The sequence below is a fragment of the Lampris incognitus genome, chromosome 14, assembly GCF_029633865.1.
Source record: "Lampris incognitus isolate fLamInc1 chromosome 14, fLamInc1.hap2, whole genome shotgun sequence".
Lineage (NCBI taxonomy): Eukaryota > Metazoa > Chordata > Actinopteri > Lampriformes > Lampridae > Lampris > Lampris incognitus.
Genome location: NC_079224.1, coordinates 35587676 through 35605238, shown reverse-complemented (window position 1 = coordinate 35605238; position 17563 = coordinate 35587676). Strand labels below are relative to the sequence as shown.

Genomic DNA, 17563 nt, shown 5'->3' with positions numbered 1-17563 from the left:
GGAGATTAGGCCAGGATACTGCCAAGTCCATATCGCCACACCAGAGATGAACTGTCAGTGATCGACGGGTACTCCTAAAAGGAAAAAAAATAGTAGTTCCCAGCTCCATGAGATCAGAGATGGCTAAGTTAGCACATGAGGGCCATTTAGGAATCGAAAAAAGCAAGAGGCGGGCTCGTGATGTACTGTTTTGGCCATACATGAACAGAGATATTGAGACTCTAGTACAACGATGTGAGATATGCCAACAGCATAGGTATATGCAGCCTAGAGAGCCGCTTCTGCCTCATAGCAAACCGACCGAGCCATGGAGAAAAGTAGGTGCAGACCTATTTCAGCTGAAAGGGAGAGACTATTTAATCATAGTTGACTACCATTCAAACTATCCGGAATATGTGCTGTTGTCTGATACTACAGCAAAGCAAGTGATCACTCATTCTAAGTCCATTTTCGCAAGGCATGGTATTCCAGAAACCTTAGTAAGTGATAACGGGCCGCAGTTTAGTTGTCAGGAGTTCGCAGACTTCGCTAAACAGTATGGATTCAAGCATGTAACCTCAAGCCCACTGTACCCGCAGTCAAATGGTCTAGCAGAAAAGGAAGTGCAAATCGTCAAACGGCTGCTAAAGAAAGCAGCAGAAGCGGGTGAGGACCCGTACCTGGCCGTCCTCAACTACAGAGCTTCACCGCTGGAATGTGGCCGTTCGCCAGCAGAGTTGCTGATGAACAGGAAGCTCAAGACAAAGCTGCCGTCGGCGGAGCACCTGCTCCAGCGCGCTGACCACCGCACACAGAGAGAGCACAGGTCCAAACATGCCTATGACAAAAGAGCACGGCCCTTGAGACCTCTGGAACGAGAGGACCTAGTGAGAGTCAGACGCGATGGAAGATGGGGACCAGTCGCACAAGTCCTCAAAGAGACTGCTCCAAGATCATATGAGGTACTTACCAAGAGCGGCAACACGATCCGCAGGAACCGGAGACACCTGCTGAAGATTCCACGCTCTGAACCACAGCCTGTAGAGAATGGCCATGACAGGGAGGCTCCGGGAGAGCAAATAGAAGGGGGGCATACTCAATCAGACACAGACAGCCCTCCTGTCGTCGAGTCACCCTCACCTGGGGGGGAGCGGGTTCAGCCACCATCCCCGGGGGTGGAGCGGGTTCAAAGGCCAAGTAGACTCATTGTCAGACCTAGGAGACTTGTAGAGGAGTGCTAATAACACACACAGAGTGAGTTTTTTTTATTTTTAATTTTGTGTTTTATTGCAGCCTTGGAGTTCTGTTCTTGGGGTCATGTTGGGTTCTGGACTCGTGTTATTTGTAAATTTATGCTGTATGGTTCCAAAGCAGTGTTTAATTTTGTGAAAAAAACGGGGGAGGTAAAGAGAAGTGTAATAATTGTACTTTTACAGATTGAAGATAATCATCTGTTATTCTTTAAGATCAACTTTATCTCAATCTTTAGAAAAAGGGAGATGTACCGATAGTGGCCTGTAGGGGCGCCATACAGCTACTGCCTGTATGTATGTGCAGAGACCTGCAAATAAAGTTCAGTTATAGAAATGGCGACCAAGTGGGGGCATGCTCAATGATACAAATGACTGCCGCTATTTCTGCTGTATATACTGATAACTGGTCAGATATTCTTTTGGAAATAGATACTTTAAACTCAGGGACATACACACCAATTCCCACGCATTCCTGTTTGCTCTTGGAACCATCTGTGTAGTGTTTGAGATAACTGTGATAACTATTACTCAGGTACACACATATTTTAACTCCCACTTCATTCATTCGCCATTCCCTTTTCTTTTCCACAACACTCATGTCTTAACTTTACTTCTGGGGACAACCAAGGGGGTACGCTGCTAAATGGGGTGGACCTGGTGAACCTCGCTCTTTCGTCTCTTGCCCACCCAAACCCATACCTCTGGATCTTGGAATATTCCCAACAATCCTGTAACGTCTTCTTTGTAAGGTTTTCTTCCCCTCTTCCTGATTAATGTGACCCAATATACAAGAGTGAGTTTCTCTCTTCTTAACTCCAGTGGTGTCTCCGCTGCTTCTATTAGTACTGCATTGCTGGGGGTTGACTTAATAGCTCCTATACGTATTCGTACTGCTCTATACTGTAGTCTATCCACTTTTTGCAATGATGTCTTTGCTGCTGCTCCATATGCTATACAGCCATAATCTATTGTTGACCTCATAACCGCACTATAAATGTCAAGTAATGACTGTTTATTTGCCCCCCAGTTGCAGCCAGCCACAGCTCGTAATAAGTTTATTGCTTTTTTGCATTTTGTTTCCAGGTGTTTGATATGTACTCTCAATGTATATTCTCTCAAATGGCTGACCAAATAATGTTAATTTCTCGGCATCAATCTTGCGCTTATTTGTAAACATCATGTAGCAAGACTTGCTTGTTGACAATTTGAACCTCCACTCATATGACCACTACTCCACTTTCTCTATTGTTTCCCATATATTCTTTAACACATACGTATAGTACATTTCTTCCCCTCATCCATATTACCCCATCATCTGCATATAGCGCTGATTTGATGCATCCATGCAGACAATGGGGCCATATGGATGAAGGGAGGAAATGTACCATATGTGTTAAAGAATGGGACGGGACGGGCTCCAGTGCATCATTCAATTGGTGGCAGAGGTGATCAGCTGCTGCCTCCCATCTCTCTAGGACAGGGGTCAGGAACCTTTTTGACTGGGAGAGCCATAAAAGCCAAATTTTTCTAAATATATTTCATTGAGAGCCATATAGTATTTTTAACGTATAATAAATTAAATATGTCTTACTTTTAATGCGACTTCTGGTGCTGCATGGTTTTGCTGATGGCCTTGTAGTCTGGTTCATACGTGGTGAGGTTGAGCTTCATGCAGGCGTTGAGGCTTCCATCAGTTAAACGTGAGCGTAGGTTGGTCTTAATGTTCCTCATATGCGAGAATGACTGCTCACATGCATATATAGAGCCAAACATGATCAATACGGCAATACTCACACGCTGCATTGTGTGGTATGTCACAGGAAGCTCGTTCCAAGTTTTAAGAATCAGCTGGTCTTCAGGTTGAAGATTTTTCATTTCTGTCCACTTGTGTTCCCTTGCCAGCTCTGCTTGCTGTTGTGCAAGACTTTCCAACTCTCCATTAAGTGACTTGAACTTACTCATCCACATGTCTGATGCCTTCAGGTCAGCAACTTCCAGCTCAAAGTCTCCGATAGAGACCCCAGGGATGCATGTCAGGTCGATTTTGTCCACTGCACACTCATGTGGATGAGTGATGAACTTGAAAAGACCAGTGCGCGCACGAAATTCTCCAAAACGTGCTTTGAATGACTGCAGGAGATTGGACGTAAAGCCAGCTAGCTGCTGGAGATCCAGATGTTGAGTGGAGTCACTTGCTAAGCATGCATCTCTAAATTGTTGCAGTCTTTCAAAGTGCAGAAGACGACCTTTTTCAATGTCCCTGAGAAAGACTTCCAGCTTGCTTTCAATGCAAACACTGCTTGTTGAAGGGATGAGATTGTATTTCTAATACCTTGCATTTTCACATTGAGCTGGTTCAGAAGGCCAGTTATGTCCACGAGATAGTGAAACTGCAGGAGCCAGTCAGTGTTGTCCAGCTCAGGATGCTTGACGCCTTTCATTTCAAGAAAAGTCCGGATTTCACTCAGGCAAGCTGCAAAACGGCTGAGCACCTTCCCCCTTGACAACCAACGCACGTTGCTGTGTAAAAGCAGACCGGGATAATGATTCCCAACTTCTTCTAACAGAGTTTTAAACTGGCGATCATTTAAAACTCGGGCAACAATAAAGTTGACCACTCGAATGACCAGCGACATCACCTCACCAAGCTCCTGACCACACGTCTGAGCGCAAAGCGCCTCCTGGTGCAGGATGCAATGAAAACTTAGGATGGCTCTCTTTTCATGTTCACGGAGAAGCGCTACAAATCCTTTGTTCTTCCTCAACATACAGGGTGCACCGTCAGTACAGACAGAAATAAGTTTATCCATCGGTAGTTTTTTTTTCTTTAGCAAACTCCATGAAAGACGTGAATAAATCCTCTCCTCTTGTTGTCCCTTTCATTGGCAAAACAGCCAAGCTTTCCTCACGCAGTGTGTCACCTGCAGCATACCTGGCAATTATACTGCACTGAGATAGATGGCTAACGTCTGTTGACTCATCTAACGCAAGAGAAACTTATGTCCCGGCGTTTATGTCCTTAATTTGTGTTTCCTCGACTTGATTTACCATCATGATGCTACGATCGTGCACAGTTCTTGCTGACAGGGGCATGTCTTTTATTCGTTTGATTATCTTGTCTTTATTTGGGAAGTCATCAAACAGTTCATTGGCCACATCAAGCATGAATGTTTTGGCATACTCGCCATCTGTGAATGGCTTTCCATTCCTTGCTATTGCCAAAGCAGCCGCAAAGCTAGCGGAATTCCTGTCACCTTGCTTGGTCCACACACGTAGTTGCTGCTGACTCGTCTGCACTCTCCGCTGTAGCTCCTCGCATGCCCTTTTCCTGCTGTCCCCCGCTGGAGATTTCCATGCAAATGAAGCATGGTGCGTATCGAAGTGCTGCTTTATATTTGACCGTTTCATCGATGAAATTTTATCATTGCATATTAGACATACCGCAGATCCTGCTCTCTCCACAAATGCAAATTCCTCTGTCCACGCAGCCTGGAATGCACGGTAATCATCGTCTTTTTTTCTTTTCGCCATCTTTTCCGTTACAAGGGTTGAAGCGGATAAACTAGTTGGCTATCTGATAAAATTGATTTCTTCACTTTACAATGACCCGGACATGCTTGCGAGCCATTGGTTCCCGACCCGACCCACGGGTGACCCGTGACCCGTGAAATTTATCTTCAAAACTAATTTCTGTTTACTTTAAAATGACACAGTATTATTAAGAAATATCACAAGTATTTTAAAATCAGTTCCAAACTGATTTAAAAAAAAAAATTTTTTTTTCAACTCAAAATTGTCTGGGAGCCATATGCCGTCACCGGAAGAGCCATATATGGCTCGCGAGCCATAGGTTCCCGACCGCTGCTCTAGGACCTGCCTGCCTCCAGGATGACAGAGAAGATCGCTGTCGACCCCCAGCACCCTGGACATGACTTTTTTGGGACCCTGCCCTCTGGCAAGAGGCTGAGGACCATCAGGACAAAAACCTCCACCACAAGAAGTTTCCTCCCTGTTGGCGTTGGACTAATGAAGACACCCCCCCCCCCGACTATTCAGCGGGCCTCCTGCCCTCCACTGACAGACTTATATTTTCCCGTTATTATTTTTTATTTTTTATATATCTACTACTACTACTACTACTACTACTACTACTTGTGACTGTTCCCGTTAGGGGTCACCACATTGGATCATCTGTTTCCATCTCTTCCTGTCCTCTGCATCTTCCTCTGTCACACCGGCCACCTGCATGTCCTCCCTCACCACATCCATAAACCTCCTCTTTGGCCTTCCTCTTTTCCTCTTGCCTGGCAGCTCCATATTCAGCATCCTTCTCCCAATATACCCAGCATCTCTCCTCCACACATGTCCAAGCCATCTCAATCTTGCCTCTCTTGCTTTGTCTCCAAACCATCCAACCTAAGCGGTCCCTCTAATATACTCGTTCCTAATCCTGTCCTTCTTCGTCACTCCCAATGCAAATTTAGGATCTTCAACTCTGCCACCCCCACCTCCTGTCTTTTCGTCAGTGCCACTGTCTCCAAAACATATAACATAGCTGGTCTCACAACCATCTTGTGAACCTTTCCTTTAACTCTTGCTGGTACCCTTCTGTCACAAATCACTCCTGACACTCTTCTCCACCCACTCCACCCTGCCTGCACTCTCTTCTTCACCTCTCTTCTGCGCTCCCTGTTACTTTGGACAATTGACCCTCATATACCTTCATCACCTCTACTCCTTGCATCCTCACCATTCCACTGTCCTCCCTCTCATTCATGCATATGTATTCGATCTTGCTCCTACTGACTTTCATTCCTCTTCTCTCCAGTGCCTACCTCCACCTCTCCAGGCTCTCCTCAACCTGCAACCTACTCTTGCTACAGATCACAATGTCATTCGCAAACATAGTCCATGGAGACTCCTGCCTGATCTTGTCCGTCAACCTGTCCATCACCATTGCAAACAAGAAAGGGCTCAGAGCCGATCCTTGATGTAATCCCACCTCCACCTTGAACCCATCTGTCATTCCAACCACACACCTCACTACATATATATGTTGTGTGTGTGTGTGTGTGTGTGTGTGTGTGTGTGTGTGTGTGTGTGTGTGTGTGTGTGTGTGTGTGTGTGCTTTTGCATAAAAATTTTTTTTTCATGTGCTCATTTTACTTTATTATTATTTCATCTTATTTTATTCTCTGTACCAATGATGCCAAGCTAAATTCCTAGTGCATGTAATGCACATGGCAATAAAAGCATTTCTGATTGTGATTTCTGATTTTTCTGAAAGATATTTACACCCAAGATAATGTTGATAAGTGATCATTAGTAATGTGGATATGATAACCAGGCGGGTAGAGACAATCATTGTTAATTTCACTCATAAAACGATCAAATAAATTCAGAAAATGGTCTCACTTTACTGTGATGCAGTCTTTAAGACCAGGGAATGACAACCACAACCACAATCCCACAACACACCTAGTCTCATACCAAAATACCAATGTTATATTGATTTATCACTCAGCTTGACCACAGAATAAATTCTGATTTACTTTCATTCTCTGTTCTGAGTTTTATTGTCTCATCTTTTTACTCTTTTTTAAATAATCACTAGAGAGATGATGATCAGTTATTGCCAAATTTGCAACAAAAAAAATAAAGTAAATAAGAGACAATAAATAAAGTAAGAGATATTTGACTCACCAGTGCAGGTTTTTAGAAATACAGTCTGCAGGAGGAGAACATCTTATTCAGTAACTCAACAGAAATTAAAAAATCCAGATAAAAGCTATGCTCAGAATCTTCAGTGACTTGGATTGAAATATTAGCAAGGTAATATCGTGAGAGGTGATAACATGTGGAGGATAAATAATCCCCTCATACCGTTACGTTGACATTTTTGGGATCGATTCCCTCTGGTAGGACTATCTGAGATCAAAACATGATAGTCAGTCAGTGAATGTCAATGTTTGATTTTTCCTGTGAGGACGTGAACTTGGAATGGACCAAATAAACACGACTGTCTCTCGGGAGTAGAGTTTCATAGTTGAAAAACATTCAATTCGATACTTCACATTGTCAGGAAAACTCACCGGCAGCCTGGAAAAAATCGAGCCCCCATCTGCAGCTTCGGTTTTAATGATGAAAGGAGTATCAACTGTGGGACAGATTGAAATAGAGTTACATTCAAAAATCAGTCTGATTCCACCTCCCCTTATGGTAATAATGTCATCAAGCCTTACGATGCCTGTTGAAAGAGACTTGAAAGACAGAGCACAGGATGAGATGAGCCCACAGGATATGAGATCTGCCGGTCATGGTGGCGTTTGCTTCCCTCCACTGGCCTCAGCAGACTGAGGACTTTTTATATCCCCGTGTATGGACTAAGTAAAGGTCCTTGTGAGTAAAGAGGGAGGAACCTGGAAAAGGAGGCTGGCTTGCCCCCCCCCTTTTTTTTTCCCTCATTTTGACTAAATGCTAAAAATCGTGTCAAGGCTGACACATCTCAATTATCATACAAACTGAGCTGTTTAAAGGCAGCGTCAGATTATAGAGGTGCTCAGTATTTGCAGCCATATTGTAGTTTATTATTCAGCTCACTAGACAGTACATCCACACAACTCCCTCCTATTATTATAACTATTGCTGTTGTTACAATTATTATGACGACTCCTTATTTTACATCTTTTTATGCTTTGTGTGAAGCCTTTTGAATTTTTTTGTGGGTGAAATGTGGCTAACCTTTTAAATGACAGAAATAACAGAGTCACTCGTGGGTAAAATAGGTGTAAGTGAACTATGATGAATGGTAATTACTGAGTAATATACACTACCGTTCAAAAGTTTGGGATCACCCAAACAATTTTGTGTTTTCCATGAAAAGTCACACTTATTCACCACCATATGTTGTGAAATGAATAGAAAATAGAGTCAAGACATTGACAAGGTTAGAAATAATGATTTGTATTTGAAATAAGATTTTTTTTACATCAAACTTTGCTTTCGTCAAAGAATCCTCCATTTGCAGCAATTACAGCATTGCAGACCTTTGGCATTCTAGCTGTTAATTTGTTGAGGTAATCTGGAGAAATTGCACCCCACGCTTCCAGAAGCAGCTCCCACAAGTTGGATTGGTTGGATGGGCACTTCTTTGAGCAGATTGAGTTTCTGGAGCATCACATTTGTGGGGTCAATTAAACGCTCAAAATGGCCAGAAAAAGAGAACTTTCATCTGAAACTCAACAGTCTATTCTTGTTCTTAGAAATGAAGGCTATTCCATGCGAGAAATTGCTAAGAAATTGAAGATTTCCTACAGCACAAACAGGCTCTAACCAGAGTAGAAAAAGAAGTGGGAGGCCGCGTTGCACAACTGAGCAAGAAGATAAGTACATTAGAGTCTCTAGTTTGAGAAACAGACGCCTCACAGGTCCCCAACTGGCATCTTCATTAAATAGTACCTGTTAGAGCCTGTTTGTGCTGTCCTCTGAAGGGAGTAGTACACACCGGTGTAGGAAATCTTCAATTTCTTAGCAATTTCTCGCATGGAATAGCCTTCATTTCTAAGAACAAGAATAGACTGTCGAGTTTCAGATGAAAGTTCTCTTTTTCTGGCCATTTTGAGCGTTTAATTGACCCCACAAATGTGATGCTCCAGAAACTCAATCTGCTCAAAGACGTGCCCATCCAACCAATCCAACTTGTGGGAGCTGCTTCTGGAAGCGTGGGGTGCAATTTCTCCAGATTACCTCAACAAATTAACAGCTAGAATGCCAAAGGTCTGCAATGCTGTAATTGCTGCAAATGGAGGATTCTTTGACGAAAGCAAAGTTTGATGTAAAAAAAATCTTATTTCAAATACAAATCATTATTTCTAACCTTGTCAATGTCTTGACTCTATTTTCTATTCATTTCACAACATATGGTGGTGAATAAGTGTGACTTTTCATGGAAAACACAAAATTGTTTGGGTGATCCCAAACTTTTGAACGGTAGTGTATGTGTAAAATTGGGGCTTTTAAATACATCTAGTCAAGTCAAGTCAATTTTATTAGTATTGCCCAATATCACAAATTGCAAATTTGCTTCAGTGGGCTTTACAGCAGCACAACATCCTGTCCTTAGACCCTTGCATCGAATTAGGAACAACTCCCTCAAAAAGACTATTTAACAGGGAGAGATCTCAGGTAGAGCAACAACAGAGGAGGGATCTCTCTCTCCCACTAAGGACCGCGTGCAATGGATGTTGTGTTTACACAATTTACACAATACAACATTGAAAGAGGATAACATAAGTACAATGGAATTGTAAAATTTACGAAGAATATGATGCGCAGGATGCCAAGCAGTGTCCAGGCGCCACCGGAACAGCCCAGGACCCAAGCCACGTGACCACCATCACCATGGAGACCTGGGAGGAGGACAAACTACACATGCACACGGGGGAGACTCGCATCACACCATTCACATACACAGGAGAAGATACAGGAAAAGAAAGTATTCACACAGGGAGAGACAGAAGGATAAAAACATCATTCAGAGAGACAGAAAGACAAGTGAGAGAAGAGAAAATCTGCAATAGTCAATAATCTATACTCTATATAAACTTGTCGGCAGAACAGTGCTTGGTAAATTCATTGAAACAGAAACCTACCCGCCACGCAGTACAGGTTGTGAAGTACTCAGTTTAAAGGCAGATAATTGCAGGTTGAAGCAAAAAAAAAAAAAGTTTTAACTTTGGATTTAAAGACTCAACAGACTGATTGTCTGATGGCAGCAGGCAGGTTATTTATTCCACAAGAACGGGGCCCGATAGGAAAAGGGCCTGCCACCAGCTGACTTCTTTTTAACTTGGGTACACACAGGAGCCCTGTATTTTGAGAGTGGAGAGCTCCAGATGGGACGTACGGTTTAAGGAGCTCAGACAGGTAAGATGGGGAACCCAGCCACTGAGGATGCACAAGCCAGTGCATCCTTAGTGCCGGTCCCAAGCCCGGACAAATGGGGAGGGTTGTGTCAGGAAGGGCATCCGGCGTAAAATCTTTGCCAAATCAAATATGCGGATCATAAATAAGACTTACATACCGGATCGGTCGAGGCCCGGGTTACCAACGACCGCCACCGGTACTGTTAACCAGCAGGGTGTCGGTGGAAACTATGCTACTGTTGGGCGAAGGAGAAGGAGAGGGGGAAAGCATGTCCAGAGGCAGCTAGAGAGGAGGAAGGGTAGGCATGTGGAGGTGAGAGTTGGAACTTTGAATGTTGGCACTATGACTGGTAAAGGGAGAGAGCTGGCTGACACGATGGAAAGAAGAAAGGTAGGCATACTGTGTGTGCAAGAGACCAGGTGGAAGGGGAGTAAGGCCAGGAGTATCGGAGGTGGCTTCAAACTCTTCTACCATGGTGTGAATGGGAGGAGTAATGGGGTAGGGGTAATTCTGAAGGAAGAGTGTGTCAAGAGCGTGCTGGAGGTGAAGAGAGTGTCAGACAGAGTGATGAGTATGAAGCTGGAAATTGAAGGTTTATTGCTGAATGTTATCAGCGCATATGCCCCGCAAGTTGGGTGTGAGATGGATGAAAAAGAAGAATTCTGGAGTGAGTTGGACGACATGGTGGAGAGGGTACCCAAGGAGGAGAGAGTGGTGATTGGAGCGGACTTCAATGGACATGTTGGTGAAGGGAACAGAGGTGATGAGGAGGTGATGGGAAGGTATGGAGTCAAGAAGAGAAATGTGGAAGGACAGATGGTGGTGGATTTTGCGAAAAGCATGGAAATGGCTGTGGTGAATACATATTTCAAGAAGAGGGAGGAACACAGCGTGACATACAAGAGTGGAGGAAAGTGCACACAGGTGGATTATATCTTATGTAGAAGGCGCCATCTAAAAGGGATTGGAGACTGCAAGGTGGTGACAGGGGAGAACGTAGCTAGGCAGCATCGGATGGTGGTCTGTAAGATGACTTTGGAGACCAAGAAGAGGAAGCGAGTGAAGACACAGCCGAAGATCAAATGGTGGAAGTTGAAGAAGGAAGACTGTTGTGTGGAGTTCAGGCAGGAGTTAAGACAGGCACTGGGTGGTAGTGAAGAGTTGCCAGATGGCTGGACAACCACTGCAGAAATAGTGAGGGAGACAGCCAGGAAGGTACTTGGTGTGTCATCAGGACAGAGGAAGGAAGACAAGGAGACTTGGTGGTGGAATGAGGAAGTACAGCAAATTATACAGAGGAAAAGGTTGGCAAAGAAGAAGTGGGATAGTAAGAGAGATGAAGAAAGTAGACAGGATTACAAGGAGATGCAGCGTAAAGCAAAGAGAGAGGTGGCAAAGGCAAAGGAAAAGGCGTATGGTGAGTTGTATGACAGATTAGACACTAAGGAAGGAGAAAAGGACTTGTACCGATTGGCTAGACAGAGGGACCAAGCTGCAAAGGATGTGCAGCAAGTTAGGGCGATCAAGGATAGAGATGGAAATGTGCTGACAAGCGAGGAGAGTGTGTTGAGAAGGTGGAAGGAATACTTTGAGGGGCTGATGAATGAAGAAAATGAGAGAGAGAGAAGGTTGGATGATGTAGGGATAGTGAATCAGGAAGTTCAGCGGATTAGCAAGGAGGAAGTGAGGGCAGCTATGAAGAGGATGAAGAGTGGAAAGGCAGTTGGTCCTGATGACATACCTGTGGAGGCATGGAGATGTTTAGGAGAGATGGCAGTGGAGTTTTTAACTAGATTGTTTAACACAATCCTGGAAAGTGAGAGGATGCCTGAGGAGTGGAGAAGAAGCATACTGGTACCGATTTTCAAGAACAAGGGCGATGTGCAGAACTGTAACAACTACAGAGGTATAAAGTTGATCAGCCATAGCATGAAGATTTGGGAAAGAGTAATAGAAGCTAGGTTAAGAGGAGAGGTGATGATCAGCGAGCAGCAGTATGGGTTCATGCCACAAAAGAGCACCACAGATGCGATGTTTGCTTTGAGAGATTGAGAAGTATAGAGAAGGCCAGAAAGAGTTGCATTGTGTCTTTGTAGATTTAGAGAAAGCTTATGACAGAGTGCCGAGAGAGGAGGTGTGGTATTGTATGAGGAAGTCAGGAGTTGCAGAGAAGTATGTAGGAGTGGTGCAGGATACGTATGAGGGCAGTGTGACAATGGTGAAGTGTGCGGTTGGAATGACAGATGGGTTCAAGGTGGAGGTGGGATTACATCAAGGATCGGCTCTGAGCCCTTTCTTGTTTGCAATGGTGATGGACAGGTTGACGGACAAGATCAGGCAGGAGTCTCCATGGACGATGATGTTCGCGGATGACATTGTGATCTGTGAGAGTAGGGTGCAGGTTGAGGAGAGCCTGGAGAGGTGGAGGTATGCACTGGAGAGAAGAGGAATGAAAGTCTGTAGGAGCAAGACAGAATACCTATGCGTGAATGAGAGAGAGGACAGTGGAATGGTCAGCATGCAAGGAGTGGAGGTGACAAAGGCATTTGAGTTTAAATACTTGGGATCAACTGTCCAAAGTAACGGGGAGTGCAGTAGAGAGGTGAAAAAGAGAGTGCAGGCAGGTTGGAGTGGGTGGAGAAGTGTGTCAGGAGTGATTTGCGACAGAAGGGTACCAGCAAGAGTTAAAGGGAAAGTTTACAAGATGGTTGTGAGACCAGCTATGTTATATGGTTTGGAGACAGTGGCACTGACGAAAAGACAGGAGGCGGAGCTGGACGTGGCAGAGTTGAAGATGCTAAGATTTTCACTGGGAGTAACGAAGAAGGACAGGATTAGGAACGATTATATTAGAGGGACCGCTCAGGTTGGACAGTTTGGAGACAAAGCAAGAGAGGCAAGATTGAGATGGCTTGGACATGTGTGGAGGAGAGATGCTGAGTATATTGGGAGAAGGATGCTGAATATGGAGCTGCCAGGGAAGAGGAGAAGAGGAAGGCCAAAGAGGAGGTTTATGGATGTGGTGAGGGAAGACATGCAGGTGGCTGGTATGACAGAGGAAGACGCAGAAGACAGGAAGAAATGGAAACGGATGATCCGCTGTGGCGACTCCTAACGGGAGCAGCCGAAAGCAGTAGTAGTAGACAGGTAAGATGGGGCAATCCCTTTTAGGGTTTTATAAGTCAGCAGAAGCACCTTGAAATCTAACCTTACATAGATAGGAAGCCAATGAAGGACGGCAAGAATTGGTGAACCATCCGAGGACTTTTAGTGCTAGCATGTGGCAGATCTGAAAACAGAACATTACAGTAATCAAGTCTGGATGAAACAAATGCATGTATTAGAGTCTCTGTGCCAGCCATAGACAGGAAAGACCGAACTTTAAGCTATATGTTACGTAAGTGAAAAAAGGCAGTCTTGGGGATTTCTTCAAAGTGTTTATCAAAGGAAAGGCTGGAATCAAACATAACACCAAGATTTTTGGCTGCCACACTTTGTGAAATCACAAAGTTGTCAAGCGTTGCTGTTACTTGATCAAACTGGTGTCTGTATCTCGCAGGGCCAACAGCCAGCATCTCAGTTTTAGCTGAGTTTAAAATTTAGTGACGTCCAATTTTGTTTAGCTACAGTGTCAAAGAGAAAACTAGGATTATGTTTATTGATATCAAGCAAGAGAGATATGCTCCTTTCACAGCAGATAAAGCATGTTTGCATTTCAATAAACACTCGTGCCTAGATAGGTAAAAAGCTTCCAATTTTGATTTTCGCCGTTTATGTTCCAGTTTCCTGCAGGGTGTAGACCTATTTAATCACATAGAGGTGAAAGTGAATCAAGGAGACAAGAGAGGGCCACATTTAAGTCACTAGTGAGATTTTCAACAGAGTCAGTCACTACAGTGAAAGACTTCAGGCAGCTGCTGGCCAAATGCAGCTACCGTGGATGAACCAATGTCGCGAGCGGCAACTACATCTGTTCCGACATTAACTGGACAGGCCAATGAAGCTTCAAACTTAATGAGAAAATTATCTGACTCAGTGGATGTGGTTGACAAAACACTCTGAGCTGACTCTTGAACAAACTGAGCCAACCCAAAAGTATCAACAAGCGCCAAAAAGCCTTTACCTAGAGGATCACAAGTCTCTTTCAGATAAATATTGAAATCACCAAGAGTTAAAATCTCATCAAAATGAACAAGACCTGAGATAAATACTCCAAATTCTTCCAAAAAAATTGTAAGGGCCAGGAGACTGATAGAGTATCGCGATCTGGACTGAGCCGAGTCTATTCCTGGCTGAGGGAAATGGACTTAGAATAAGAGCCTCAAAAGACTGGAATTTAGATTCAAATTTAGAAGTTAAATTGAAAATATACTTATATATTAAGGTGACACCCCCACCTTGTTTAGTTGCCCGAGCTACATGGGCTTAAGTATAGTCGAGTGGGGAAACTTCATTTAAGGGAAGGGAAACATTTGGTCTCAGCCATGTTTCACATAACCCAATCATATCGAAACTATGTTCAAGAATCAGATCATTTATTAGTAAGGCTTTAGTAGACAGTGATCTGATATTTATTAAACCAAATGTAAGCGTCTTGTTGAAGTGATGAGTGTAGGCAAAACTTTAGCGCTACCAATAGGTGAAATACTAATTGGAATTAGACACTTTGTATTATTAGTTGACAATTTTGACGACCAACGCTTTAGATGATATGTGGTCACACTTCTGATAACATTCGATGTTTGTTTCTGTAGATTATTAGATACTTCATTGCACATTTAACCACCGCCAGTGGTAGGAATTAGATTATTGTGATTCACACATTTAGGAGGGACAGCTCGGGAGAAATATGGCAGGATAGGGAGACGGTCTCAATGTTATAGACCAAGATGTCAGTCTGATAATCTATAGTGTGAGAAATTCCCTGACTAAACATGTTAACTAAACTAGTAGTTGACTCCACATCCGCACTAGGTTTAACCCTAGCAGGCTGTTCAATATAAACTATACCAAACACTGTATGGGATGGATTCACACATCACATTGTACCACACACATGTATTTTGAATCCTTGGTGTCGCAGGGGGAAATGGTAATTATCTGTTAAACTTGAATAAAAGGTGAATATTGAATATCATGCTATCTTTACAATGATTTCGTTGCTCAGCAGGACATTAAATATTCACCTTATATTCAAACAGCTGGCAACACTGTGACGTGATACTCTGATCCAAGAGGATAAATTCTGAGTCTCATCACCAGCCAGTCAGACTAGCTTGGTCTAGTCAGAAAGGCACAAACTGAGGAAGCCTCTTGGATGAGAGGTGAAACGTCTTGACGGATATATACCAAGTCCAGTTGCACTTGATTCAACTCCTTTGGATAACCATGACCTGGATGAATGAGAACATTCACAGACATGATACTCTGAGGTTTTTGTGTTGACAATGCAGTTTTGCAGCAGGATTTTGGTTGTGTAAGATGTCTTCAGTGACAAATAAGGGAGATATCATGAAACTCTCCCACACAAAGCACTGGAGTACAATCACAAATAATGTCTTCAAAGACAAGGAAGCTGAGGTGTAAAAAGCAGGTCCAAAAAAGTAAAAGTCCTAACCGAGCATTTGCTCCACTTATGTCCTAAACCAGCTGATTTCATGAATTGGTTTACCTTCCCCAGCTCTGGAGCAATGCTGATTAAAATCAACCGGTTTAATATATGAATGGAGCAAATACACCTTTAGGACTGAGACAATTTGCAATACTGGCCCCCTTTCCACCTGTAATTGGACTACCTGTGTGGCATTTTATGTATAAATCAACTTCTATTGATTTTTCTTGTATTGAAGTGTATTTGTGCTGTTTCCCGGTTTCTGGTAACCATTTACATGTTCTTGTTTATCGTCAGATTAATGATTGATTTCTCACTATCTGTCAGGGTCATTCTCTCTCTCTCTCTCTCTCTCTCTCTCTCTCTCTCTCTCTCTCTCTCTCTCTCTCTCTCTCTCTCTCTCTCTCTCTCTCTCTCTCTCTCTCTCTCTCGCTCTCTCTCTCATGTACACAGGTCAGGAACGCTGGCGTTGTCAGAGATGTGGGTGGCTGTCCACACACAACTGGGCCTTGGTTGTAGAAATCAAGTCAAGTCAAATTAATTTGTATACCCCTCAGTCCCAGAGGACTTTACAGTCATGTTACATTCACATTATGTTCTCCAACTCAGGTAAATGGAATAAATGACAATGTACGGCAACCCACCCCCGACCCCTACAACCCTCAACATCACCATTGTGCCAGCCTCCTCTCCCAATCCAGCAGGGACATATTGCATATGTGTGTATATAAAAGGAGGTCCACATTGGGATTTGTTGGATTCTGGCTGTTTTCAGACCATGACCCGAAAACTCCTGCTTTCGTCTGGACCATTGCTGAAAGCATGATGGGTGTCCGAATGCGTTTGTGAAGATATTCACCACTAGTCTGGACCAAAACAAATTAGATCAGATATTATCACAGCGTTGAATCAGTTCAGCAGCAAGGTGACGTAGAGGTTAGCACAGTCGCTTCACAGCAAGAAGGTTCTGGGTTCAAGCCCCGGGGTAGTCCAACCTTGGGGGTCGACCTCTGTATGCAGTTTGCATGTTCTCCCCTTGTCTGCGTGGGTTTCCTCGGAGTGCTCCAGTTTCCTCCCACAGTCCAAAGATGTGTAGGTCAGGTGAAACGGCCGTAATAAATTGCCCCTAGGTATGAATGTGTTTGTGTGTGTTTGTCTTTGTGTGTGGGTGTGTGTTTGTTTGGGTGTGTGTTTGTGTGTGGGTGTGTGTTTTATGTTTGGGTGTGTGTTTGTGTGTGTGTGTGTGTGACGGCCCTGTGTGATGGCCTGGCGGCTTGTCCAGGGTGTTTCCCCACCTGTTGTCCAATGACTGCTGGGATAGGCTCCAGCATCCCTGCAACCCTGAGAGCAGGATAAGCGGTTTGGATAATGGAAGGATGGATTAATCAGTTCATCTGGATACAACGTTTTTGTTTTTATCCTATTTTTTCTCCCAAACTATATCCGACCAATTACCCCACTCTTCTGAGCCGTCCCGGTTGCTGCTCCACCCCCCTCTGCCGATCCGGGGAGGGCTGCAGACTACCACATGCCTCCTCCGATACATGTGGTGTCGCCAGCCATTTCTTTTCACCTGACAGTGACGAGTTTCGCCAGGGGGATGTAGTGCCTGGGAGGATCACCCTATTCCCCTCAGTCCCCCCCCCCCGAACAAACGCCCCGACCGATCAGAGGAGGTGTTAGTGCAGCGACCAGGACACATTTCCACATCCAGCTTCCCACCCGCAGACACGGCCAATTGTGTCTGTAGGGACACCCGACCAAGCCGGAGGTAACACAGGGATTCGAACTGATG

The 17563-nt window shown here is 44.1% G+C and overlaps 1 protein-coding gene across 2 annotated transcripts in view; it reads right to left on the bottom strand.

Annotated features, from left to right (window-relative positions):
* The window catches only part of si:ch211-14a17.10 (uncharacterized), a 41317-nt gene extending 33746 nt beyond the window's left edge, over positions 1–7571 (bottom strand). For both annotated transcript variants that reach the window (XM_056293364.1, XM_056293365.1), the window contains exons 1-4: positions 7475–7571; positions 7325–7389; positions 7116–7160; positions 6936–6960 (exon numbers count right to left, since the gene is read on the bottom strand). In XM_056293364.1, the coding sequence (XP_056149339.1) occupies positions 6936–6960; positions 7116–7160; positions 7325–7389; positions 7475–7550 (211 nt within the window). In that variant the 5' untranslated portion in view covers positions 7551–7571. The remainder of the gene's footprint in view (positions 1–6935; positions 6961–7115; positions 7161–7324; positions 7390–7474) is intronic.
* Between the last annotated feature and the right edge of the window lie 9992 nt (positions 7572–17563).